The 27,054-nt window shown below is 49.5% G+C and overlaps 2 protein-coding genes across 3 annotated transcripts; both read right to left on the bottom strand.

The window, feature by feature from the left end:
* Positions 1 to 50: 50 nt before the first annotated feature.
* NCLN (nicalin) lies at positions 51 to 19,624 on the bottom strand. Of its 2 annotated transcripts, none has more exons than XM_063290908.1 (15): positions 19,266 to 19,624; positions 15,966 to 16,156; positions 14,973 to 15,117; positions 13,111 to 13,205; positions 12,317 to 12,397; positions 10,627 to 10,730; positions 10,432 to 10,520; positions 8,736 to 8,875; positions 7,527 to 7,705; positions 5,598 to 5,685; positions 4,502 to 4,540; positions 4,231 to 4,391; positions 2,754 to 2,807; positions 1,500 to 1,578; positions 51 to 596 (listed from the first exon to the last, which is right to left on the bottom strand). In XM_063290908.1, the coding sequence occupies exons 1-15, from the start codon at positions 19,450 to 19,452 to the stop codon at positions 537 to 539; spliced, it is 1,692 nt and encodes a 563-aa protein (XP_063146978.1). In that variant the 5' UTR covers positions 19,453 to 19,624; the 3' UTR covers positions 51 to 536. The 2 variants fall into 2 exon arrangements, with proteins under 2 accessions (XP_063146978.1, XP_063146977.1); XM_063290907.1 differs by having other exon boundaries at positions 4,231 to 4,394; positions 19,266 to 19,623.
* Positions 19,625 to 22,445: 2,821 nt separating this feature from the next.
* S1PR4 (sphingosine-1-phosphate receptor 4) lies at positions 22,446 to 23,966 on the bottom strand. The gene has a single exon (XM_063290899.1). It carries the CDS (start codon positions 23,942 to 23,944, stop codon positions 22,631 to 22,633), a length of 1,314 nt encoding a protein of 437 aa, XP_063146969.1. The 5' UTR covers positions 23,945 to 23,966; the 3' UTR covers positions 22,446 to 22,630.
* Positions 23,967 to 27,054: the final 3,088 nt, after the last annotated feature.

Here is a 27,054-nt window from a genome sequence, read left to right as displayed (position 1 = left end):
GTCATCTGAGCTGGAAGTTACATTAAAATCAGGCAAGCTTGCAGACAATGGTTTTTGTAATAGTTTAATTTACATGTGCACATTTTAAAAAAATATCAACCACTTCCCCTTCAAGTTCTCCTGACAGGCAGGCCTGGGGCCCCTCCCCAACCCAGATTTCTGCCCTCAGCTTATTGTTATGGCACATGTTGTTTCTCAACCAGCAGCAACGGGTTGATGGAAAAGTCTTTTATCCGGAGAAGATTTCCATCTGTAGTGGGAGAAATCGTGTCCGAGGTTTAATCGGTCAGAAAGGAGTAGAGTCGATCGGCAGTTCTGTCCCAGGGAAAGTGTGGGAGAGGGAAGAAATGCAGCTCTGCAGAAATGCAAGGATGTGGGAGAGTGTTGTTGTTGTGGGTTTCTGTTTGTCTGTTTGTTTGTTTGTTTACCATCTCGGCTTTTGCGTCCTGCCCCTGCAGGAAATGAGAGCAGGAAGAACAGAAGCAATATCCAATGGAAGAAGGAATGGCCCCCAGCGGGTGTCCTGCATTGTCCTTTCATTGCTGTTTGGATTTCCGAGACAGCCTCTGGACCAGCTTGTAAAGGAGGCTGAAGTGCTAAAAAGGCAGAGAAAAAGGCAGAGTGAGTGAGCACAGCCCTGGGTCTGGAACAGCGTTCCTCAAACGTGGCAACTTTAAGACAGGTGGACTTCAACTCCCAGAATTCCCCAGAGCCGTGCAAAGCAAAATCAAGAGCTTCTGTAGCACTTCAATGCATCTTAAGTTATCGTAACGGGAGTTTATGCCACAATAAAACACGTCAGTCTGGAACCAGTATACAGATTTCCTTAGCGTAGGTTGACATTCGTCTTCTTCACACGTTATTGATTAACGGTGCTACTGGATTATGGGGTTTTAGGAAGAAAAAGGTATAAAATAAAGAACATGAACTCTGGCAGGAAAGGGCCAAAGCAAGCATGCTTAGTCCCCTTTCACTGCCAGTAAGCAGTAGGCACGAATTCAATTCGCTAAATTAGTCTCAGCAGGCTTTAAAAGAGGATTGGAAAAATTCCTCATCCTGGGTATGTGTCAGAATGCTGCCTCTATCTTCTAGCTGGCAGAATGTAACAATATGTTGGCATGCGTCTCTCGATTAGCAGTCCATCTTGTATGGAATAATACATCACTAATAAGTGGAGTTTGTGACCATGAGACAAGATAGCAGACACTAACCTGGGTGGCCTTATAGGGCTTCTGGATACATGAATGGATTTGGATTGAATTCTCCGAGGGTTGTTAAGTCCTAAGATTCAGTGGGCAGCACGTGGGAACCATGGTGGGAGGGGGGAATCTCTACCTCCTCCTTGTGAGCCCCACAGAGGCATCTGGCTGGTCACTGGGCAAAAGAAAATGCTGGACCAAGACTGCCTTTAGCCTAACCCAGCAGGGCCATTCCTATATTCTTAGCTTCGTTTTACGCTGCAAAAATGCTGTGGCAAGCCACCATCTGTTGGCACTCACCTGGACAGCAATGTAAGCCACCCCAAGGTAGGCTGCTATGCAGAGGGCCAGGAGGAGGTCGAAGATGGCCGGCTTGACCCTGAAGAACACAAACACACAGTCATTAGGCACCAGCCTCTCCCTTCCCTCCGAGCTGCTCGTTCACGTGGCTGTTACTCAGAAGGGCCTCCCTCTTCCACCACCTCTTCCAGAATGCCCCCACCCCCAAACGACAGGGGAAGCTTTGATTGTTGGGAGCCACCCAGAGAGACAGGCAGCATACAGGGCTAATACATCATCACCGTCACCATCATTGCATCCGCCTCCAGGTTTTACTCAGCAATTCTCAGCTATGTTCAGGATCAAGAAAGGCCACCTATCTCCTGCAGATTCCTGCTCCGTACCCTCTATCGATAAGAGCCAGCGTGGTGTAGTGCTACATGTTGGAACAGGCACTGGGGAGACCCAGGTTTAAGTCTACCTTTGGCCTCAGGAATTAATTGGGTATCTCAGCCCAGCCCACCTCACAGGGTTATTGTCTGCGACTCTGAGAAGAGAGCATGCTAGGTGTTACCCTGAGCTCCTGAACAAAAATCAAACAAACCGTCAAATGTAAGGTATAAAAGCAAGCCAACACATAGTCTGTCTGGTTTAGGCTTAGCGCATCATGTGAATCCAGCCTGTATTTGCCCCATCACCTCAAAATCAGGAAGGGCCCAAGGGAGTTTGCATCATCCATGCCCCTACTCTGCCCTTGATCTATACAGGTAATCCTCAACTTACAACCATTTGTTTAATGACAGTCCAAAGTTACGACAGCCTTGGAATGGGCGCTTTACGGCCTGTAAAGCACTTCTGAGCGTCACAAAATGTTGCACCCCTCCTGCAGTCACACGATCGCATGTTGGGCACTTGGCAACTGGCTCACATTCACCACTGGTTGCAGTGTCCCACGGTCAAGTGATCACATTTTGCGACTTTTTTGCCTTTTTCCGGCAAAAAACACCCATTAGGGAAGCCGGATTCACTTAACAACCCATGATTCACTTAACAGACGCCATAAAAATGGCTGTAAAATTGGGTGCAATCACATGGTGACTCGAGTTACAACTGCAATGATTTGTGATGGAAGTTCCAGTCCCAATTGTGGTTGTATATCGAGGACTACCTGTAAGGTTGAAATCAGTAAGTCTTTTCTTCTGTACCCCAAGTCCTGAAGGGATGGCCCAGGACCAGTTAAGCTCCAAAATAATATTGCCATTGCTCTGCACTTACCTATATGCATTCATTACTTGCTTCAGCTGGTCGTAGAAAACGAACTCAGGATCCCTATTGATTTGTTTAAAGGGAAAGAAAGTAACAACAAAAAAAAGATCTTAATGTTTAAAAGAGTTGAGTTTTTTAAAGGCAGAACTGAAAACCCGGTATAACCACCTTATACCAAGTGAGGACACACTTCTGGCCCAGGGGGTATTTTCCCTCTTAGAAAGCAATTAGTGCTCTTTAAAAATCCGAGATCCTTTTAACTGAAGAGGAACTTGAGATCATATGTTTCCAAGGAATCCCATTACAGGAAGGGTGGGGTCTTCCACAAGTGGGAGGGATCCCCTGCTATGTCGCTATCTACACCCGCCCCCCAAAAGAAGCTTTGGGCTTAGCCCAGTTCCGGCCACTCTGCCTGGCTGAAATTCACCAACAGCACACAGGGGCCTTTTTCCAACGCTACCATGCTCCAACCGCTCCAGGAACACACAGGTAGATGGTCTGTGACTGACCTACAGCCTCCCTAAATCCTGGGTTTCATACTAACAGGCAAGTATATCCCGGCCCAAATTTATTTATCAATCCTCTCTCACGTTGCAATCCCCTTCCAAGCCCTGCTGTGCTGCCCCATTGTGGCAGAGAGGTATTCCTGGGAGGGATGAGTGAAGAAAGATGGGAGTGTGTGCCAACCGTAAATACTCCCTGCAGGGTCAGCCAAGGCGTGACGCTCGTCCCAGCTGCCCAGCTAAAGCAAGCAAGCACCTCTATAGGGCAGTAGCAATGAGGAAGATGCTAGGGGTGGATGATCACCCTAGTGACAATGGCAAAAGGCCGCCCCTGTATTTTACCAAGAAAACCACATTCACTAAAATACAGAAAACCTATCCACGTGGTTGCTAAGAATCAACACTGACTTGATGGCATGTCATTAATCAATCAATCAATCAGGCTGCAGTAAAGAGCTTCTGAAAATCACTATATTCCACAAACCTGTATCAAGCATCTTTTCTTTAAAATGATCCCACGTCATAATCACTCTGCCACCACCATTACTCCAAAGAAGCTATTGTTAAGTTCTTGAAAGGCAGCATTGCTGGGAAGGGAAGCACCTCCTTTAAGGGCCTTTTACCAGTAATTGGGCAAGAGAAAGCACTGCACTGCTAGAGCTCTGAAGTGGGCAATTTTTTGCTCGCTCGAAAGGCAAAAACGCACCTCGCCAAGAGGCAGAGAAATCACAAAGGACAGAAGAAAACCTCTTAATCAGTCTCGGAGCAAACATGTGGTCCTCAGCCCTCCCTCCCCACCATCACAATTTCGGCCTCTGTCTTCTGGGCCAGTCCTGGTTTTTTGTGCATTGGCAAAAAAGCAGGCAATTAAGTATTAAGGGGAAGACTTAAGTGGAAAAGAGCTACATAATAGAAAAAAAAACAGCCGTAACAGGGAAATGGGTGGCCTGTTGCACACCTGGGAACCCTCTCCCTGTCCTTACCGCTTGTCTGCCTTCACATAATGTTGCCTGACGTCCTTCAGGTAGCGGCTCATGTAATATTCCAGGGTGTTGATGAAAGTGCTGTCTTTGTCGACCAGCTGGGCCGCCCGCGGTTGACTGCTGAGCCAGTCCATCACCGACTCCATCTGCTCCTGCTGAATCTGCTGCAGGAACAGGCAAGGCGGGGAGAGGAAGTCGGCCAGGTCCGCAGATTAAAACCCCTAAACATCCTTCGGGGCTTCCCCACATCCCCTGCTGGCCAGGGGCTTACCATGTGCTCAGTGAAGATTTGGAGGTCAGCAGGCACACCCTAGCGAGGGAAGGAAGGAACAAGAGAGCTGGCTGAGAAGCCTATTTTTTTTCCATTTCATTTCATTTCTATAGCCGCCCATCTCCAACAAGTGACTCTGGGCGGCTTACAATCATAAAAACCATTAGAAAGTTCAAATAATTAAAAACAATTAAAAGTACAAAATAAATATATATGTTCGCCAAGTAAACCAATGCCATAGATGTTAGTATAACCAAGAAACAGGGCCCTTAACACACTTGGGGCCCCAGGCCCAGGAGCATAACCGGGTCTTCATGGCCTTACGGAAGGCCAACAGGATCAGGGTCATCCTGACCTCTGAGGGGAGGACGTTCCAGAGGGCAGGGGCCACAGCAGAGAAGGCCCGCCTTCTAGTCCCTGCCGGCCGACACTCCCTGGCTGACGGGACCCGGAGCATGCCCATCCTACTAGACTGAATTGGACAGGCAGAAACAACTGGGAGAAGACGGTCCCTTAGGTAACCCAGTCCCAAGCCATGAAGGGCTTCAAAGGTGGCAACCAGCACCTTGAATTGCACCTGCCTATCGCTCATAATCAGACACAATTTAAAATGAAAAATGTTGCAGAGGAGAAAGGAAGAAGGGATGCATGCTCATGGGCATTTTATAGGGAGAACAATAGTTGTGATGATGAGGTTCGCAAAATACTACTACTACTACTACTAATAAACCCTGCAGTGTGTGAGCGCTCTTGAGCAGCCTGCTCCCAGGGTCTATTTTCATTCTCCGGGGTGTTTTACCACAGTGCAGCTGATGTGTTCCTTCAATTCCCACCGGTCTGTTTTTTTGGAAGGTGGAAGATTTATACCTGTAGGGACTTTGCTCCAGCTGGATAACTCTGGAAATTCAGGACCAAAGCCTTCCAGTAGCCGTGTTCTGCCTCCAGAGCTGTCCTCACTGAGTCTGCTATTAGTGCCCACTAGGAATATCTAAAGGGTCTCATTCTATGTCCAAAACTGGAACTGTTCACGTGTGTCAGTTTCATCCTTTGCAGGCGTTCCCAGCAGCCCCTCTATCCACCCGAAGAAAAGACTCACCTTCTCTGTGAGGTTGTAGATCACCCGGGTCAGCGCCTCCACGATGATCCGGGTGTTTCGGGTTAGAATTTGGAGGTTAACCCGTGGCCTGCAAGAGGGAACACAGCGGCTGCGTCAGAACGAGCTTTCCTCGGGAAGGAGAGACGTCGACGTGATGCTGACACAACGCTCCTGCGCCGACAGCATTTCGCCCACTCACACACACGCACGATCGATCCCGGTTTAGGCAACTGGTTCAATGTTTGGGTGATACCCCGCCAGCCTGTCTGTATAAAGCGCTGGCCTTGAAAATTGTTCAGAAGGGGTATTTTGGAACGTGCAGGAAGAGAGGTGCTGCAGCTCTTTAAAGCAGCCACCTCTTTCTTTCAGGGTCATATTTTCAGAGCATGCACAATCCTAACTCTCTTCCATATTAAGTACATTTTCCTCTGAATGATTTCTTTCATCTCCCCAGTGTAATCCCCCCATTCGATTAACTACCTCTAAAGCAGTGTTTCTCAACCTCGGCCACTTTAAGATGTGGGGACTTCAACTCCCAGCATGCCCCAGCCAGAGGCCGCATGAAATGAGAACAAGGCATTTGTTTCCAGCCCCAAGAAATGGAGCATTTTGAAACTCCTGACCATCGTGTCCTTCCTACTCACCCAATGCTCCTCGGAATTTTTGTGCCCAAGGATGGAGAGACACGAAGGCAAGCTCTACACTGTTAACATGCTGTTTTCCCGAAGAAGAACTTGTGCAATTCACCGCCCCAGCGAACGAGCACGTTGTCGTTTCTTTAGGCGGCAATGCAAATTTGTCTTCCCTTACGCAGTTAGATTCAGAATCGGATCTGACTGTGTTCAGAATCAGTACCAAAAGCAGATGGCCAAATAACGGGGCGGGGGGGAGTGGCGGGGGGGGGAGACAAAACCGTGGCCCTTTGAGCTTCCAGGAGGGGTGTGGTTCTGACTGGTCAGAAATGACTTTCTCTGATCCAGAAAAGGCAGTTCTGGCAGGACTGGGTAAATTCATGGGCAACATGGAGAGAAGTGAAAAAGAAAGTGGATTTTAGGAGGTGAAACTGGAGGAAACCCACAACTTCTGCCACACAGCTACGAAAGGTGCTAGCGCTTTGTGCTTTCCGAGCCACGCACAGCTGGGATCGGAGGCACCCGCACAGGCAGCCCAGCTCAGAGGCCTGGACCCAGAGCGGTCAGTGGCCTTCACGCTCTCGCTCCCTGGGATAGCCCAGCCACCGCTACAGGCCCAGAATGCTGAAATGGGGGCTTTGGCAGCAAGACAGCACGGCTGCTATTCTACTTTTTCCCAGCCTCCCGTCTTGGGGAGATGAAAGGAAACAGAGGAAACAGGCGACCGAACGCTGGGCCTTTTTCATCTGATGTGCCTCCAGGGGAGAGTGCATTTCTCAGACAACACAGGCAGTCCTCACTTAACGACCACAATAGGGCCTGGAAAATTGGTTAAGTGGCGCAGTTGTTAAGTGAGTCACATGACCAGACCTGATTTTGCGACCATTTTTATGACAGTCATTAAGCGAATCATGGCTCATTAAGCAAATCCCGTGGTCGCTAAGCGAATCCAGCCTCTCCAATTGACATTTTTTTCCAGAAACTGGCAAAGAAAGGCCATAAATCCTGATCGCATGACCGCAGAACGCTGCAACTGGTCATAAATATCAGCTGGCTGCCAAGTGCTGTGATCACGTGACTGTGGGGGGTGGTATGACGGCTTGCGACGGTCGTAAGTGTGAGCACAGGTCATAAAGCACTTCTTCGGAGGCTGTCGTAACTTCGGACTGTCGTTAAACAAACAGTCGTTAAGCGAGGACTACCTGTAAGTGGAAGGAGAAGGGCAGCACGAAGCCTTCCCACCCCACCCCCTGCCAAGGCATCAGTCCGTGCAGCGCCTCCTCACCCAGCAGCTGACCTGACGTCCATGATGCTGTTGCGCAGGCCGTCGCGGTGGCTCTCCAGGTGGGAAACCGTGAAGGCAGGGAGGCGCCGGATGGCAAAGCGCTCGTGCTCCCAGGCCAGCATGTCTTCCGCGAGGTTGATCTTCTTGTGCACCATGGAGAACCTCACCTCCGGGAAATGGTGGGCAACCACCTGGAGGAACAGAAGTTTGGCAACGGGGTCAAGACAGGAAGCGGTGCAGCCCCACGTCCTTCCAGACCTCAGGGTTTTTATTTAGCAGCAACCGGCTTAAAAAGTACCCACGCACGCAGCGGCTTTAACGAACTCGCCAGAGGCGGCGTCTGCATTTCCTGCTGTGTCACAGAGCGATGTTCTGGGGGTTTACGCATGGCATGCCCAGTCTGAGCGCCCGGCTCTTGCTAAGCAGGTGGCTCAGTTCCACACTGCAGCCTGTGAGGTTAGACTAAATGCTTTAATTGTCTTTATAAACTGTTTGCCGCCCAGAGTCACTTGGCTGAGAGGGCCGGCTATGGGAATTGAAATAAATAAATAAATAAAATGGCAAGCCATAAACGTGGCTTGACTGATTGTAATCTATACTTTCACTATCTGGTTACCAATTGTTGTTGTTGTAGGATTCGGGCTTATGGCCCCATGAGAAAGTTTTATTTGCTCAGCATTTATTTGCATATTTTTATCTATTCTTTTACTCCTTTTCCAACGTGTACTGCTGCTGTATACACCTTTATTGGATATGCTTATACGTTTTATGAACTTGGCCTATGGACCATCATAAAATTTACCTACCAACCACCTAGTGAATAACATTTAATATTAATACCGAAAGGACACAAATATGAAAAGATGTAGAAATCTCAACCACGGGTGAGGTCTTTTAGGGCCTGGAGCCCTGTGTCCAGCCCTCCCAAGCTAGCTGGAAGGAGCAAAGTGGCCACCCAGAAGATGCCAGGTTGCAGAAGGCTCATCGAAGATCTATGAAGAGCTGAGTGTCCTTCCTTCTTTATGCAGCCAGCAGAGGGCACTACTGCTCTGGCACAACTGCTTTAAAGACCCTGCTGGCTCCGAAGAGACTTGCCTCACTCCATCCAGCTTCCCGGAAGATGGGGGGATGGGGAGGGAGTTCCAGAAACCCAGTCTGGGGAAGAAGGCGACCTTCTCTGCCTTCAGCTGTCACCCCAAAGGGACCCCAGCCCCCCTTTACCTGTTCCAGCTCCTTCAAAAAGGTATGCTGAAGGGTCCCATCTTTGGGAGGCTTTGACACGTGGAGGTGAAGACTGTTCCCTCTTCCCAGAGTGTCCAGGCAGAGGACAAAAGCCACATTATCCTGCAGCAGACTGAAATCTGGAATTAGATATAGGCTACAGGTAGTCCTCACTTAACAACCATTCATTTAGTGATGGTTCAGACTTACGACAGTGCTGAAAAATCCAACTTACAATCGGAGCTCGCATTTACAACCGTCGCAGCGTCCCCGTGGTCAGGTGCTCACGATTTGGGTGCTTGGCAACCGGTTTGCATTTATGACCGTTGCAGCATCCCATGGTCACGTGATCACCGTTTTCACCTGCCTGGCCAGCTTCTGGCAAGCAAAATCAACAGGGAATCGCATGATCCGCTTAACGACCACATGGTTTGCTTAATGACCACAGTGATTCATTAATGATCGCCACAAAAAGGTCATAAATCCGGTTTGATTTGCCTAATGACAGCTCTGCTTAGCAACCAAAATTCCGGTCTCAATCATGGTCATTAAACACGGACTACCTGTACACAATTATTGACATCTAGGGGGACTAATAAGGATTATGCAGGAAGTAGAACCGTGCTGGGTGATCACTTTTCACCCTGCATGAAAAGGGGCCTTCTCTGTTGCAATGCCTGCCCTTTGGCACACCATTCACCCCCGAGACTGACTGACTGACTGACTGATCTGTTCAATTTGCACAGCTGCCATCTCCAAAAGTGACTCTGGGCAGCAAACAAAATTAAAATAAAATAGAAGCAGTTACAAGACAAGAATTAAAATACATAGCAGCCAGGAAAGTGTCGTAGTCCCTAAACACTAACGCAACCAAGACATGGGTCCCTGCACTCACTCAGGGGCCCGGGCACAGAGCCAGGTCTTTAGGGCCTTGGGAAAAGCCAGCAGGATCGGGGCCATCCTGATCTCTGGATGGAGAACATTCCACGGGGAGGGTGCTATGGAAGAAAAGGCATACCTCCTGGGCCCTGTCAACCTGCATTTCTTAGCAGACGGGATCCAGAGCATGTCCGTTCTGCCTGACTAGACTGGATGGGTAGAGACAACTGGGAGAAGGTGGTCCCTCCAGTAATCCGGCCCCAAGCCATGAGGGCTTTAAAGGTGACAACCAGCACCTTGAATTGCACCCAGAAGCACACCGGCAACCAATGCAGCTCATGTAGTAGAGGTGCTAAATGCGCCGAATAACCAGCGCCGTTTACTACCCGCGCTGCCTCATTCTGCACCAGCTGGAGCTTCCAAATGGTGTTCAAGGGCAGCCCTATGTAGAACGCATTGCAGTAGTCCAGATAAGAGGTCACGAAGGCATAGGTGTCAGTGAACAGGGCCTCCCGAAGGGTCATTACAGGCTGTATATATTGGTGGTTTTTGGTTCTTATTTGGCATGGTGCTTTAATCCACTGTCAGCCCCCCAGAGTCACCATGGCGAGATGGGCAGCCATAGAAATCAATAATTGAAAAAGGAATAGCAGGGATTGTACCCGGGCCCATAAATAGCTAATACAGGCCAAGCTAGACCCTCTTACCCCCTCCTGCTGCCCAGAGCAGGTTGCCAGGCAGCTATCGAACAGCCCCTTTCCTCCCCCTGGCTATCTCATCAGCAGGGCCAAAACTTTCCCCACAAACCCTGCCACACCTGTGTGATCCAGATTGTCTTCCAGCCACCGCTTGGTCCCCTGATAGTTAAACTTCCCACCTCCGGATGCAAAGAACAGCAAGTTGTATCTGCGTAGGGAACAGAGGCAATGGGCACACTTAGACTGGGGGGTGGGGGCGCACCCACTTTGCCTCGTTCACATCCTCCCTACCCCGGAGCCGACCCCTTCCTTACGCAGCGTGGGTCCTCTTGTACGTGTAGAGCCGGGAGAACAACCTGGCGAGTTCTAAGAGCACCGCAACCCCACTGCCGTTGGAGTCCGCCCCGTGGGAGAGCCACTGGAAGATAAAAGAGGGTCTTTTGCCAAGGCTGATGAGGAAGATTTTGGAGCCTAGAGCAGCGTTTCTCAACCTCGGCCCCTTTAAGATGGGCGGACTTCAACTCCCAGAATTCCCCAGCCAGCCAGGCTGGCTGGGGAATTCTGGGAGTTGAAGTCCGCCCATCTTAAAGGGGCCGAGGTTGAGAAACACTGGCCGAGAGGGAAGGGCAGGGCAGGGCAGGGCAGGGCAGGGCAGGGCAGGGCAGGGCAGGGCAGCAAAGCATGCTACAGACATCAAGTGAACAGGCTGCAGGAAATCACAGTCCTTCCACACGAGGGCTTCATTCATCCAGGCGTCTGCAGAAGCATCAGAAACCCAGAAACTCAACCACAGGTCACTGGCGACCGAGAGGCATAGAATCAGCGGGTGTCTGTCGAGGCACAGCTGGTGCCGAGGATGATGAGCAAAACCAGGCTGCTGAGATCATCCCCCGTTTGTGGGCTCCTGGCCAGCTGCGGAAAAGGCACATCCGTGGGATGAAAGGATGCTTAGAGGAAGGGCAGGTGGATTTCAAGCCCAGGAGATTCTAGTCGCCGTTTTGTACTGGAACATCAAAGGCCACCAACTGGAAGCGGTTGTGGGGCTAACAACTAACAACTAACATGGCCCAACAGTGTTTTCAATCCCAGAGCTCAGGTTCTTTCACCTGAAAAGTTCCTCCCTGCCCCTGTTTTGTTAGTTTGAGTCTTCTAATATTTGAGGAGAGGAACTGTTGCTTGTACAGGTAGTCCTCGACTTACGACCATTCGTTTAACGACTGTCTGAAGTTACAAGTCTTGGAATGGGTGCTTTATGGCCTGTAAAGCACTGCTGAGCATCGCAAAATGTCACACCCCTGCGGTCACATGATCACATTTTGGGCGCTTGGCAACCGGCTCACATTTATGACTGGTTGCAGCGTCACAGGCACAAGATCGCATTTTGCACATTTTTTGCTGTTTTCCTGCCAAAAAAAAAAAAAAAAAAAAAACACCCATCGGGGAAGCTGGATTCACTTAACGACTGCAGTGATTCACTTAATGACCTGTGATTCGCTTAACAACCACTGTAAAAATGGTTGTAAAATTGGGTCTGGTCACATGGTGACTTGACTTACGATGGAAATTCCAGTCCCAACTGTGGTCATAAGTCGAGGACTACCTGGTATACAAATCAGAAATCAAAAACTGAGCAACCCATCACAGTGGGATGTGCAAAACATTCTGTGCACAAACTATTCGGGGTACAGAGCAGCTGGCTTGGCGGGGGGGCCCAAGTCTGAACGAAACAGAAGAATTCCTTCTGGATATTTCAGTCCATGGATAGAAAAAAAGCAGGGCTCCCCAGACTGAAACATAACTAGGGAGGAGGAAAAAAAGCAGGAAAGAGTCAAGGATGAGGGGCTTTCTCAGCACTGGAAACAAAACAGCCCCTCACATCCAGCACAAGTGCTTGCAGCGATGCAAACAGCAGTTACTATGAACATATAGGTAGCTCAAATCAATGAGCCAAGCTGCATCACACTAAAAATGCCGAAAGACAGACACTTGCCAGCAAGATCTTACCGGAGCAACTCCAAAAGAATCGTAATGAGCAACTAGTACAATGGTAGGCAGGTCCTCTCCTCCCAGGCCAGTCAGCCGCCCCTTGCAAGGAAAGAGGTCAAAGAAGGGTTACAGCAGCTGCTGCAAAACCATCATGCGAGACACATTTCCCTCTTTCAGATCCACACTTGTAACCCTATAAAGGGCTTTTTTTTAAATCCGATCAATCATGTCCGATTCTCAGAGACTGCCTGGATAAGCCCCTGCAGTTTTCTTGGCAAGGTTTTTTGGGAGTGGTTTGCCATTGCCTCCTTCCTAGGGCTGAGAGAGAGGGGCTGGCATACAGTCACCCAGCTGGCTTTGTGCCTAGGCGGGACTAGAACTCACGGCCTCCCAGTTTCTAGCCCGGTGCCTTCACCACTACACCAGACTGCCTCTCCAAAAACGCAAAGATGTTTTGAAACTCCAATCCTGGCTCCCTCTTCCGATTCCTGCCCTCAAGACCCCTCCACACGGCTCTCCTATCTTCCCCAATAAAATCCCTAGCCGCAACCTTCGCCCCGGCTGCTCAGCCACGCAAGGCTGTTCAGAGAACGCCAGCCCTCCCACTGAAAGCCCTCCCGCTTGTCCTCCGCTGCTTTGGTTTGAAAATAAACAAAACTCCTTCTTCCCACTACTCCTTAAAACCAGCGTGCTTCTGACTGATATCAGAGAAGCTTAGCCGGACGCTAGGGGCAGATGCCGGGAGGATCCTGGGCTCAGGAATCTCTCACAGGCAGGAGAAAAGGACGGTGCCGAAAAACCTCCAGACTCACTTCTATACTTGTGATGAGCCAATCGCTGACCGCTTTGCTCTGAGCCCCGCCGGTCACCATCTGGAAGCCGTTGGCCGTTGCTGTGTGCAAAAGAACTAGGAAGGAAAAACAGGGTTTAAAAGAAAGGAGTTGATGTTTGCAACCCTGCAACAGTACTCCGATTACGTCAGAGAAACCCAGGTGCCGGATGACAGAAGTCCCTCGTGGGGCTTTAGTTTAATCATCTGTCTGTTAACTCAACCAGAAACAATCAGCGATTAGAAGTACAGAGAGCAAATCAGGGTTTTGATTACCCCTGGAACTATTTGACATTAACAGAACGTGGCGTGATTCAAATGGGTATCCTAATTGTGGGTTTATAATTTGGGGAGCTGGATTATTCTGGTTTTTAGGACTGGGTTTAAAAGAAAAAGTAGACTTCAATTGCTAAAAAAGAACTCCTCAGAATGGTGAACAGTCAAATGGCAAGCAAAGGGTTGCCTCCAAGTGATCAGGTGAGGAAAAAGGAACCAGAAAAGGCACATGGTTACATGAGTAAGAATTTGTAGCACCGAGACTTGGCATATGCTGGCTCTCTGACCTGAAATAAAGGAATTGAACTGAATGTAGACTGGGCAAAGCATTTACTCAGTGATCTATCGGATGCAAACAGTGGATACAGTCCATCCCAGGAAAGGTAATCTGACAACCAGGGTCACATCTACTTTTGAGCAGTGCTGCCCACCTCCAGCAACATTTATTTACAATATTGGTCCACCACTTCAAACCTTAACCAGCCCTTAGGCAGCCTAGAGTTCACAAAATACAGTACAAAATCAACATAACAAATTAAAATAACACCTTAACCCTTGTCCCCTTCGATGATGCTCGCTGAAGTTCACAACCATTAAAAGATTAACCACACTGATCTATCCAGGACATGACCTCCCTGGGTATTCAGATCACACAGGGAGGAGTACAGAAAAGATCTATCAGAATCTTTTCAAGTAGTCTCCCATTCAATAAGTAGATACACATTTGAGCCTCTACACCAGTTTTTTTTCAAACTTGGCAACTGTAAGATGTATGGACTTCAACTCCCAGAATTCCCCAGCCAGCATGCTGGCTGGGGAATTCTGGGAGTTGAAGTCCACAAATGCTGGCTGGGGAATTCTGGGAGTTGAAGGCCACAAATGCTGGCTGGGGAATTCTGGGAGTTGAAGGCCACAAATGCTGGCTGGGGAATTCTGGGAGTTGAAGGCCACACATCTTAGAGTTGCCAAATTTGAAAAACACTGCTCTGCACCATATGGAGTACCTGGCTTCTGTTTTTAAGGTAATTATATAAAACACAAAAGGAATTTGACGGACATACTTGACCTTGGTGCCCACTGCCACCCTTGAGAGAATCAGTAACCTTTCCTACTTGCTGATTCAACGCGCTATTTTTCTGTCAAAGTATATATCCCGACCCAGATGCCATAAAAGCGTCCGGGAGCGATCAGTTACAAATAATTGGCACAAGAGAATCCAGTATCTAAAGGATGAGTTTACAGTCGCTGACACCGTATGGAATCAGGTCAGAAACATTGCAACAACTAAGCAGGCGGACAGCTGCTTCCAATAACTGCAGAACTGCAGCCGCATGCAGCCAAGGGTCGTGTGATCAGAGCTGCCGTGTACCGACACCAACAGCGTCTGCACGCACGGCAAACGCTTCACCGCTGAGCTCCTGTTCCATGCAATGGAAAACAAAAAGAAGACCGCTCAATCTTTTCGAGGGGGAGGGTCCCGAGCTGAAAGGCCACCAAGGGAAAGGTCCTCGGCAGCGACCATAAAGGTCCGCGTGAGGCAGGCCATCCCGGGAGGCCCAGCACGCTCACCTTCAGCAGCTGAAGCGGAGCCCTGCGATGCGGAAGCGGCCTGCGTCTGTTCGTAGATGGAGAGGAGCTCGTCGTCCTCCTTGGCAAAGTAGACGGGCACGATGGTCTCCATGGCCAACATTTCTGGCTCGATCTCCATGAACTGCTTCAGAGGACGAGGACAGGGAGTCAACATCGGCATTGGAAAAGAAGGGTGTCGCTTGTTCGTCAAACGGTGGAATCGGAAGAAGTCATTCAGTCCAACCCCCTGAACACCGCAGGGTTCGCTACAGCAGGGTTTCTCGGCCGCGGCAGCTCCAAGCTGTGTGGGCCTCGACTCCCAGAATTCCCCAGCCAGCACGGCAGTCGAGCTCCACACAGCTTGGAGCTGCCGCGGCCGAGAAACACGGCACGCCGCCTCCCTGACAGATCCAGCCTCTGTTTGGAAACCTCCAGGGAAGGGGAAGAAGCCACGCCATGGGGTAGCCTATTCCGCTCTTACTTACTGGCACCCTGAAAAGAATCAGCTGCCTTTACAGAGGAACTGTAGCGTAGCTTTCTGTTAACCCCCAGGAAGACAGGACTGTATTGTTAAGTCTGTGAAGAAATGCAGAAGCAGGGCAACGCAGCCCTCTGCAACGGGCCCATCTAACTTGAGGGACATTGTGAGGGGTCTTTTTAATAAACCGTGAGCCCTTTTGCGCCTCAATCCTGGGGGAAGCGCAGGCCACAAACTAAACAGTGACCACAGCGGTCGGTGAGGAGCCTTGCTTGCCATTACTGGGCTTCTGCTGTGGCTTCACTTGGCTCTCGCTGAAGACCTGGTTGAAGAAAACCAGCACGGTTACAGGGCTCAAGTTTCAGGCAGAGTTCACAGGGTGCGTTGCTCTAACAAAAGATGCAGCTGCGGGCTGTGTGCATGGCAGAAGGCTGTACTGCAGGAGGAGACTAAAACCTGACTCAGATTTAGCCCTGCAACCCTAAGTGCGAGCTTGCCCACAAAGGGAGCCTTACCCGGATAACGTCCTGAGGCACCGACGCCATGCTCCGCGGCAGGATGATCACCACGGCGCCGGCTGATTGGCGAAGAGCTTTCTGATACTGTTCGTAGGAGAAGTCCACCAGCCGCATCATCACGCAGCGGCGGCTTAGCACATCTGCCTCTACCGTGCGCGCCTCTGTGTTCAACACAGCATTCCGAGTGCCTGTGAAAAGCAGAGGAGCAGCTCAGCGATTTGCGATCCCGGCGCCACAGAAACTGGGGCCTTCATACGTTCTACAGGAAGACTGTAACTCTTCGGGAACCTTACTGCGATGGATATACTCGTCCCCCAGCTTTAAGATTTGCAAATACGGGCGTTGTGTGGAACTGGATCCTCCATTATTCCAGTTAGCTAGGGGTCTGTATCAATAGGGCCAGTGAAGGCTCTTCCCCACAGCCCCGTTAAAGCACTTTCCTCCTACCTTTGAAGCAGTGGGAAGGAGTGCTGGGATAACTAGGGTATAATGGTATGTGGGAATGACCTTGGGAGACAGGAGAAAGAGCCACAGCCTAGGCAACAGCCTGATAAATGAAATTTGAGTCCAGAGGAGGAGGGGTGGAGAAGGCGTCTCAGAAGGGACCCTCCCTAGTTTTCGGGAGAGTAAAAGCAAGGGACAGGAGGGGTACTTTCAGACTTACAAGACTCTGTTAACATAACCTTACAATAAAGATGGAGCTTGTATTCGCTGTCATGCTTCTCGTCTGGACTGCCTCAAAGGGCTAACATAGGCTGCTGAGGCTTTACTTTTCCCCAGTTATAAAATCAGAACGTGGCCTCGTCCTTTGTTCTCCCACCGTATGCCGCCAGCCAGCAGGAAAAACATATAATTCCCCTTAACACGGGCTGGGGGAGAGCTGGCTAGATCAGCACCATCTGCCAGAAGTTGCACAAGTGTTTTGAGGGATGCGTTCGAGGAGAGCCCAACTATCAGCTGACAGGGAGCAGCGGTTTTCCAGAATTGTTCTATCCTGAATGGCGCTAAAACTGTGTTAAACGGGAGCCGCAAAGTGGCTGACATGCCCAGAACAGCAGGGCTGCAAGGTGAAGTGGGAAAAATAATCGGGTGAGGTGGTGGGAAGGCTCACTTAATAAATTTCAGGGTGGAAAACTTCAGGCTGAAAAGGGGGAAATGAGAGCTAGAAAGCACCACATCGGCAAGATACATGAAGTAGGCATGGTGTGTGGGCATGGTGGTCTTCTGCATTTCAATATATATCGCCTCCTCCTTTTCCTTTTGGAGCCAAAATTGCTGGAGGGACAAGTTCACTAATGGATTTTAACTGGGGAGGGGGAGAACTTTAGCGATTTCCCACATTTAAGTTATTACAGCAAGCGAGAGAGGGAGTGAGGCTGGCTAGGAATGGCACCCTTTCCTCCACTAGATATTACAGCTCTTGTTGCTTTCTGGGGCCAATTTGCCCAGTTTGCTAACGGCAAGAACACACACATCCAAAGAGTGCTAGTCCTTTTTTTTTTTTTTTTTAAAGACAGATCTACTCTCTCAGAAGAGCAGCAAATCTGTGTTTATAACAAACCCACATAACACTGGAAAAGCAATTCAGAAAGCGCCAGAGGATCTAGCCTCTCCTGTCACCTGAGACTAAGTGGCCACAGAATGCATTGCCAAGAGACTGGAAGGGGTGACATATGCCCACACCAATCTGAAGTGTCCAACAGGAACAGATTCCACTCCTGAATACGTCATCACCAACACTGTCAATGAGATATTGCAATGTGTGTCCGCAGGGCAACTAGTAACAAAAGAGGAAAAACCTTGCTTTTAAATTACTACAGAGAAAAATACAAGCTACGGCTGTGCTGGGCTGGATCTGAGATGAAGGCACTGTTATGATGACAGATCCTTTAATAACAGTTAGTAAACCACAGGCAGAGATGAAGGTGAGCCCTGGATGATTATTTTAAGAAATTGTTTTCAACCTCAGTTTTGACGCTCCTTAACAAACATGGGACAGGGATCTTGCACAAAGACTGCAGAAGGGAGTGCTTGGGGACACAACATGCAACCCCCATCATAGCTTGCGTTAGGCCACCTTTATCTTCCCTACGCGACGCTGCAAGAGCGCTGAATCACATCACAGCATAATGCACCATTGCAACATCACGCAACTGAAGTAGAGCTATTTCTTAATATTAGAAAACTTTATCAGGCTAGCGACCTCTAACCCTACCAAGCTATTCTAAACTACTTTAATAACTGCTCCACTTTTCCTAATTTAATCTTAGGCAGCTTTTCTTGTTTATTTTCTGCCCCTTTTCTGTTTTACAAGAAATCTATCTATGTGTCATTGGGAACCGAAAATGACTTGATGGCACATAATCAATCAATCAATCAATCAATCAAGTTTTACAACAACAGGCCAGGATTAGTTACTACTTTTGCATCTTTCACTTATCCTGAAAGAGCAAGCTTCTCTGTAAATCAGATAAATGCCTCACAAAAGTATAATGGGTGGGGTGGGGTGGGGTGGGGTGGGGGGGACAAGGTTCCAACAGAAGAGAAAAACAAGGTTGCAGCTTCATGGGGCACCTGGATTCCTTGAATGAAACCAGAGAGAAGGCTTAACCGGCCTCCCCCCACACACTATTTCCTGCAGCTTCTCTCTGACAATCCTGCTCAAGAAGCAGAAGAGAGGTAAATTATTAACAAAACAGAGTGAACCCTGGCGTCCTCGGCTAGGCAGAATTAAGAAGGGCCTTTGCCCAGACTTTGGAGAAATGCCAGCCAAGGGATGGACCGTACCCAGCCAGACGGGCTAAGCAGCCGCGTCATGCCTGCCCACCGAGGGCTCCTTGGCGGACCCTCGCCCAGCAGCCGGACTGTCCAGGGGCTGCTTGGCCTCCGTGGCCATTTGCCCCCAGATGGGGGGAGCCTTCTGGAAGCCCTTTTCGGGGGGCGGGCTGCCTCAAAACGAGGGGGTGCCTTTAGGCTGGAAAAAGGGGGCGCCCCGAATCAGCCGCACCCCCCCCCCGAGGGCGAGGCTGAGGCTTTCATGGCAGCAAAGGCAAGGACGGAGGGGAGAACGGGGGTCTTTACTGCAAGGCCTCCCCCTTCTCGCTGGCCGGGCCTCCGGCGCCCGCTCCCTCCCTCCCGCTTCTCAGGGGCCAGAGCCACCTCTCTGCCCCCCCGCCGGACTCCAGCCCCCATCGTCCCCAGCCCTGGTGGCCACGGCGGCGGGCGGGCGACGGGAGCTGGAGTCCGGCGCCGGGGGCGAAAGAGGGCGGCGTCCCCCGCGCCGCTGCCCCCACTGACCGTAGGGCTGCCCCCCGAGCTCGTACTGCTGCATGCGGTAGACGGTGAACTCGTGGGCGGCCGAGGCCGGCGGCGGGCCCAGCAGCAGGAGCAGGACGGCGGACAGCACCAGCAGGAAGCTGAGCGGTAGGCACGAGGCCTTCAGCAGCACCGAGCCCAGCACCTCCTCGCCGGCCTCCTCCAGCATGACGGCGGCGGCGGCGGCGGCTCCCGGTCGCGAAGGGGCGAGGAAGAGCGCCTCAGCCGGACGGGGCCGCGGGGCACGCCGGGAAGTGGAGTCCGCCGGCGGCACAGAGGGCCCGGCCTCTCGCCTCCTCCGCGAGGCCCTCTGGGAAGCGGGGTCACGTGCCGCCCTCAACCGCCTTCCGCTCCGAGGGGGCTGCGGCGCAAGGCACGCTGGGCAAGGGAGCCTTTCTCTGAGGCCCCGGTTCCAGCCTCCCTCGCCTTTCGCCGTTTCGCGGAGGGAGTCGCTGTGGTTCCTCTTGAGACGGGAGCGAGCCCGGGGGTCAACGGAATTGTCTCCCTCAGCCCGAGAGGGAGCGAGAGAGCGAGCGCGCCCCTAAGGCATGCTGGGAAAAGGAGCCTTCCTCCGCCTACACCCTGATTCTTTCGCCGTTGGCGTCTTTGAGGCATGCGCGCAGGCTCGCGGCGTGATGTCGCTTGCGCAGGGCAGGCTGGGAAAGGGACTGCACCCTCTCGCCTCAGGCCCTGCGTTTTCTTTCTCCGACTGCGCAAGGCACGATGGGAAGTGGAACTCTCTCCCCCTCTCAGGCGGTGTTCTCGCTTCTCAGTTGGGCCGCGCAAAGCACGCTGGGACTCCAGAAACTTCCCTCGCGTTGATTGATGGGAAAAAGGGCTGTAGAGATAGGCACCATCTCAGTGGGGCATAGGCAACTCCTTAATATTTTTAATGTGTGTAGATACAGACTCTCAATTTGAAGCTCTTTGTTTCCATTAACGTGTATCTTATTAAGCTGCAAGCTTCTGAAAATACTTGGTCTATAACGGCGCCTGCAAAGCAAGCTAGAAAATAGTGGTGAGAATTGTCGTCTTCGCGGCCATAGAGATAATTAGAGGTCCATAGACGTATGATCCTCAGAGAGACGTACATCCTAAAATTCCGAGGTCCTTTTCAGACATTTTTTCCCCTACGATTTCTCAATTGTATCGTTTTATCCCAGTGTTTTTCAAACTTTAAGATGGGTGGACTTCAACGCCCAGAATTCCCCAGCCAGTATTTGTGAACTTCAACTCCCAGAACCCTATTTATTCATTCATTCATTCTTCAAATTTCTATCACCGCCCATCTCTCCCGAAAAGTTGCCAAGTTTGAAAAACACTATTCTATCCGTTGCTTTTCTATAGTTAAAAAGAAAACTTGCTGTGTAAAATGAGAACAGAAAACAACTCCAGTTTTGGACCTTTGGTTAATATTCCAGTAACAGCTATGGTGAAGTATATAAGTGAGGGAATAAGGTTGTTGTTTATTTAAAACAGGTGCATTGATCCCATTACTTTTTCATGCATTAGTAAATATAATGTGCAAAACTCTCCAAGAAAAATGAGTTTTGTTATACAGGCCAAATCAAATTGTTCAAGAAGACATTGTCACATGAAAATGAACTAGTGATCATGTATGTATCATTCAGGATTAAAAAATTGACAAGTTTATCTAAATCCTATAGATTGAGATAAAATCTATGGTGGGGGAAATGGTTGGTTCGAGGGTGATTGAAAGCAAACTGTGTACATCTCCAGCCCACACAATCTGCCTGAGTTCAACGGGTAATTATATATTGTAAATATTGTAGGAGGACCCTTGTGTTAGTCTAGGGCAGTGTTTCACAACCTCAGCAACTTTAAGATGTGTGGACTTCAACTCCTCAGCATGCTGGCTGAGGAATTCTGGGAGTTGAAGTCCACACATCTTAAAGTTGCACACTGGGATAGAGCAATCACCTTTGAACTTTGCTTTTGGTTTTCATCCTTCTTCCCAATATACAAAACAGAAAATTGACTATCTGACCGCTCGCAGTATGTTTTGCTTATTTATTTAATACTTACTGCCATCCCAAGAGTAAACTTTCAAGGCTGGTAAAAAAGGAAAACAAATACATAGCCCAGATTCCTGTGTTTATTGTTGCTTCGGTTACCACAATATGCCAGATAAATGCAGTTCAAGAATAAAGCGTGACGGTAAACAAACAAACAAAAAAAAACAGTACAGGAAGAGCAGCCACTGTTGCAACAGCCTACGTGGGGCAAAAGGAAACCCATTTCAACAGCTGGGCTCTTGAAAGTATTTTCTCACAATGGAGAAATACTATTTGTGAAGCACTTGGCCCTTTGCCATGACTGCTGTAAGTTTTTAAAACAAGTGAGAAATAATCTCTTGACCATTTCAATTGCCATCTGATCTCAGTTGATGAATAGATAAATGGATGATAAAGATGGATGGATGGATGGCAGACTAACAGAATGGCTGGCTTCTTTGGGAATCTGTACAATATTCTAAGCGCAGATGCCTAACCATCTCTGAGAATAAGGATTAACGAAGTCTTAATAAAAAAAACAGAGATTGTCTCACTGCACTGTCTTGAGCTTAAGTAAAATATCTAACTTGTTCAGATTTCTGTAAGCTTAATTAAAAACACACACACACCAACCCAATAAGAATGTTCCAGCCCGGAATGCTGTTTTCTTAACAGTTTACTCATCTTTCCCAGGCCCATTAGACGGATTGTGTGTCCATACAGCGACATCGTGTGCCAGTCCAGCTTTTGAGACTCAATTTCTTTTGTTCAGAAGAAACAAGACTCTGACCCTGCGGGAAATCAGTCAGTGAAAACTATGGGATATGTCGGAAGTCAAGACCAAACAGCAGTGTTAGGAGTACAGATGGTGAGCAGGAGGGGGCCCCTATCCAGGGGGGAAAACGCACGCGCAGTTCAGAGGCTTTGAACTGTCCCTCGAAGAAACTCAGAGCAGACCTGCCTTGAGTTTTGGGGTTTATCTGTCTGGGTTTCCCACACTCCTTCAGTTTGGCAGGATCTTCTGTCTACTATAGCGGGTAATAAACTCTAGAAACTGAAATTCTTGTCTCAGCGTGGGTTTTTGCTTAAGTCAGGACAAGCAGGATGAACAGGAAGTCATGACATCAGCCAGAAGTCAGGAATAAGGGACCTCTCCAGAACTCACAAAATGGAGGTTGCCCAAGCAAGACTCAGTTGGATCTGGGTGCCCTTTGCATTTCAGGCCCTGGTTGACCCACTGGTCAACCTGAGTGGGCGATGGACTGGGCAACTCCCACGTGCACTTCAGTCATCCACCATCCCAGGTCTCAGGATGTTGTAGAAGGGCACCTTCTAACCCTGCCAGTAAGGCTGGCCTGGACCATCATCGGCCACCAAAGCACTCATCGTGCTGGAGTTGCTGGAAAGAGGTTCTCTCTGGGTCATCCGCTTCTGCGGCACCGGGCTGCGGAAGCTCTCGCGCACCTTCAGGGAACTCCCCACCCCCGTGGAAGAGCTCAGGGGGAGCTCGCTGGGGGCCAGACAGCCGCCTGGACCTTGCCATCCGGCCCAGATGCAGCAGCAGCAGAGAAGCTCCACCACGGCTCTCCTCACCTCTTTGCTTGTCAAGGAGTAGATGATGGGGTTAACGAACGAGTTGATCACCGCCAAGGTCACGATCCAGCCAAATATCTTTTGGAGCTTTAGGGCCTGGCTCCCGTCAAAGATGTCGATCAACAGGAGGACGAACAGAGGGGTCCAGCAAACAAGGAAGGTGAAGAGGATCAGCAGCACCGTCTTCAGCAGGCGAAGTGACCTCTTGCGGCCGCCGTTCGAGAAGCCTTGCTTGGCTCTTTTCCCGACCCAGCAGTAGATGGAAACGTAGAGGCTCACCACGCCCACCAGGATGATGCTGAACACGATGACGGAGAAGAGGATGTAATTCTTGGCGTAAAGGGGCAGCAGCGTGGAACAGCGAGCCACGTTGCAGATGCAGTTCCAGCCCAGCAGGGGAAGCAGGCCAATCCCAATGGCCAAGACCCAGAAAAAAACAATGAGGCTCCGGAGGCGGAGGGTCTTGCTGGACTCACTCTCGGCAATAGGCCTCACCATGGTGCTGTAGCGCTCGATCGCCGTCACCAGCAGGCTGAACGTGGAGGCTGCCAAGGCGATGAACAGGATCCCTTCCCGAAGGAACCACATGTTGGGCGAGAGCTGGAAGGTTCTGCTTCCCGAGAAGCAGAGGTTGATCAAGTAGGCAATGCCGGCCAGCAGGTCGCTGGAGGAGATGCTGGCTAAGCAAGAGTAGATCCATCGTCGGCTGCGCACTTTCCCGATGGCCAGCAGAACCACGAGGTTCTCCAAAATGATGAGGCAGCTGGCGGCAATGATGATGATTTTGAGGGCATCTAAGTGGTCTTCCTGGGGACGCCGGTTGCTCAGCCTCCCGGTGAGATTGTAATGGTGCAAAATGATGTTGGAGTCTGCTGTGGCGGTCAGGAAGGAGCAGGGCTCTTGGCCACGGACTGAGCCAAGAGGTGGCCCAAGGGCGGAAGTAGGGGATGAAGAAGGAGGGGAGGAGGAGGAGGAGGAGGAGGAGGAGGAGGAGGAGGAGGAGGAGAACAAGAAGGAGGAGGAAGAGATGGAGAAAAGGCTTTGGTCCGTCATGTTGTGAAGGAAAGAAACCCTAATTCAGTGGCAATGCAGGTGGACCTGAGGTTGGAAACACGTGCCGGGGATGACCCCAGATGCTTCCTCTGCCTTTTCAAGAGGAGGAAGATAGAGCACGTTTAACTATCGCAGCCACACACGGGTTGCTAAACCAGATGTCCAGATTCGGCTTTAGAGAAGCTGGCTTTGATTAGCAGGGAGAAGCAGCAAAGGCTTGTCAGGCGATTGAATGGAGGTGCACGCAGGTGGCAGCAGCGTTCAAGCCCTTCGCCACAATTCCAACCGACCCCAGCAGAGGCGCCCGTGGACCCCGGTCCATCAGAAGGAAACCTGGTGGAAGCTGGAAGAAGAAAAGAGGATCAAGAGTGTTGAGATGGAATTGTTTCCTGTTGTTCAGTGATATTTCCTGTCCTTTTCTAAAACCGTCACCAATGCTTGTCTCTGGTTTCTGGCTGGCATCCTTTCATAGCACAATGCAATCAGTTTACCGGCTTATTCTGTCTTCGCGGGCACGTTACCCTGAGTATTAAACGAGGCTTGAGAAACTTGTGGCATCATTTCCTAGCATGGTGCAATCCGTTTACCACTCTGCTCTGTATGGTTAGTACATGACCCTGAATATTAAACGAGGCTTGAGAAACACAGAGCATCTCGGCTGCAATAGGTCTTTTTTGTGGGGAAAAGAGGAAAATGGTGGTTTTCCTTTAGAACAGCGCTTCCAAAACCTGGGTAAATTACACAGAATTGGGTAAAAGTGGTTTTTCTTTGGGTAATGACACACTCATTAAATTGACTTAAAGTGTTTTACCTACATTGGGTAAAAAGGAGTTTCTGATCAGCGGTTTTGGGTAATGAAGGAAAAAAACACTGCTTTAGAATAAACAAAATGTCTGACAATAAAAAGGGAGGAAAAAAACCTGACTGTATATCCCAGTTTAAAGCTTACTTACTGCCTACTTACTATAAGTTCGAGCGTGTTTTTATTTGCTTATTATTTCAATTTATTACAGGCGTCCAAATCCAATGGACTCTGGGTGGCATACAAAACCAACCCCCCCCCCAAAAAAACAGATAAAATTTAAAACCAATTAAGGATGTAGGAGATTTTTTTGTTTTTTTTTTAACCAATTCATGAACTGAAACTATTTCCTATTGTTTTGAATTTGGTAGTAGACCCATAAGAAGGAAAGGGACGGGATGAGAAAAGTCAGCAGGAAAAAGTCATATATTCATGGAAACAACACACTAAAACGAAATGGCAAAAATCCAAAACAAATATGCCAGTCTCTTGACCCGCTTCCCCCCACCTCTGCAAACTTCAGATGAATCTGGATATGCGAGGGACCGAGCCTGCTGGTGGTAAATGAAAAAACAGCAGAAAGTAAAATAGATGATCTGGACTGTCACCAGTGCTGTGCTAAGTTCAGCGGAGAATACGGCTCGCTGGATTCAGTGACTTGGGTTAAACGGCACGATCTGTCTTTTTTACAAGAGGATGCCGCTAAAAGGCATTTAAAAAAAACAGAACCCAGTTCCACCACCACCATCTGGACGGGCAGGAGAGAAAATAATTATTTGTCACAATCCCATTTCTCGCAAAAGCCTACAAGGGACCCATGAGATTTCCGTTGCTGTTTTATCCTCACAATAAATCCTTAAGTACATTTGAAAGATTTTTAAGATCAGTTCGGATTACAGATAACGCAGGTGTGGGTGGAAATGGATCTGCGCTGAAGTCGTCTGAGATTCTGCCTCCGAATTATTAAACAATAGCAACTAAAGCAGAGCACTAAACAAAAAAACCTACCCTCCTTGTTGGCATTAAGCCCCTACCTCTTAGCCTCAGCGTTCCTCCTCTGTAAAATGGACACGTTCACTGGCCTCCTTTGATTCCAGACATTGCACAGCCTACCTGACCAGATTTCTTTACAGATTCATGGACCGGAGTGGGAAATTTGCTCCATGCCATCCTTCCCTCTGTTGGGTTTCAGCCATACCCCCCTCCCTTGCCATGTGCTGGGGCTTTGTGTGCACGAGGGCAACCTTTTTAGCCCCCAAAGCCGTGTGTGGCACAAAGAACATCCCCACCATGCTGGACTGGGGAGAGGCTGGGGATCACTGTACTAGGTGCCGTGGTGATTTGTATTTATTTGTGCTCATTATTATTATTATTAACATTTATAAAGCCGCCGACCTCTATAGCAATTTCCTCTAGGACTTCAAAGCAGCGTACACAGTCCTCCCTCTTCCTGTCTTCCCCACAACAACCCTGCAAGGTAGGCTGGACAGACAGAGAATGAGTGACTCAACATCCCCAGGGAGTTTTCAAGAAGGAGGGTGGATCAGAAGGTGGTGTTGCAGGTTTAGCCCAGCCCCTTAATCCAGTAGGAACACCATCACCATGTGTTGCTGGCAAAGCCCACAATGGGCAGCTGTGGTATTGCTAAGTGTGCGAACGTGCTCCTCCACCCTGGATTTTTTTTCCTCTCGCAGCAGAAAAGAGGAGAGAACTAGAGGGTTGGGATAATTACACATACACCCTGCATTAATCAATAAATGCATTGCATAAGCCAAGAAAAATAATTTTAACGGCTGTTTCGTTTCTATTGGTTAATTTTTATTGTGGTTGTGGTTGGGTGGCAGCTGTGGGTGGGGAGCCATTATAAATAAAACATTTTGTGTGTGGTTTGTAAGACCGAACAAGAGGAGCCTGGAAGAATTCCCTCTTTTGCTGTGCTATTTGCATTCACGAATCATGCTTAGTCATAATCTGGGTCTTTTTCTTGGTTATAATTTAGCGCGATGCTTCATTCCAGCCACCGGGGTATGTAAATCCTGGTTTCATGTAATTGTGTCACCCTAACCCAGTGTTTCTCAATCTTGGCAACTTAAGACGCATGGGGTTCAATTCCCAGAATTCCCTAGCCAGCAAGGCTGGCTAGGGAATTCTGGAAGTTGAAGTCCACTCATCTTAAAGTGGCCAAGGTTGAGAAACACTGCCCCAACCAGTTGTGATTTAGTTAGTAAACCATGGATCAAGACCCATGATTTAGTGCAAAGAGTCAGTTATCCTAAATCACAGGCTTCTGCAAGTAAAAAACAAGGGA

The sequence above is a fragment of the Candoia aspera genome, chromosome 1, assembly GCF_035149785.1.
Source record: "Candoia aspera isolate rCanAsp1 chromosome 1, rCanAsp1.hap2, whole genome shotgun sequence".
In the NCBI taxonomy this organism is placed as follows: Eukaryota; Metazoa; Chordata; class Lepidosauria; order Squamata; family Boidae; genus Candoia; species Candoia aspera.
The sequence above is the reverse complement of the archived record's forward strand: the minus strand, read 5'-3'. Positions and strand labels throughout refer to the sequence as shown.

Coding starts and splice junctions, on each gene's coding strand:
- NCLN (XM_063290907.1), bottom strand. CDS start 19,452: ATGCTGGAGGAGGCCGGCGAGGAGGTGCTGGGCTCGGTGCTGCTGAAG. Junction 13,206..14,972: donor CTCCGCTTCAGCTGCTGAAG/GTGAGCGTGCTG, acceptor TTTCCTTCCTAG/TTCTTTTGCACACAGCAACG. Junction 2,808..4,230: donor TATGTGAAGGCAGACAAGCG/GTAAGGACAGGG, acceptor ACAAATCAATAG/GGATCCTGAGTTCGTTTTCT.
- S1PR4 (XM_063290899.1), bottom strand. CDS start 23,944: ATGACGGACCAAAGCCTTTTCTCCATCTCTTCCTCCTCCTTCTTGTTC.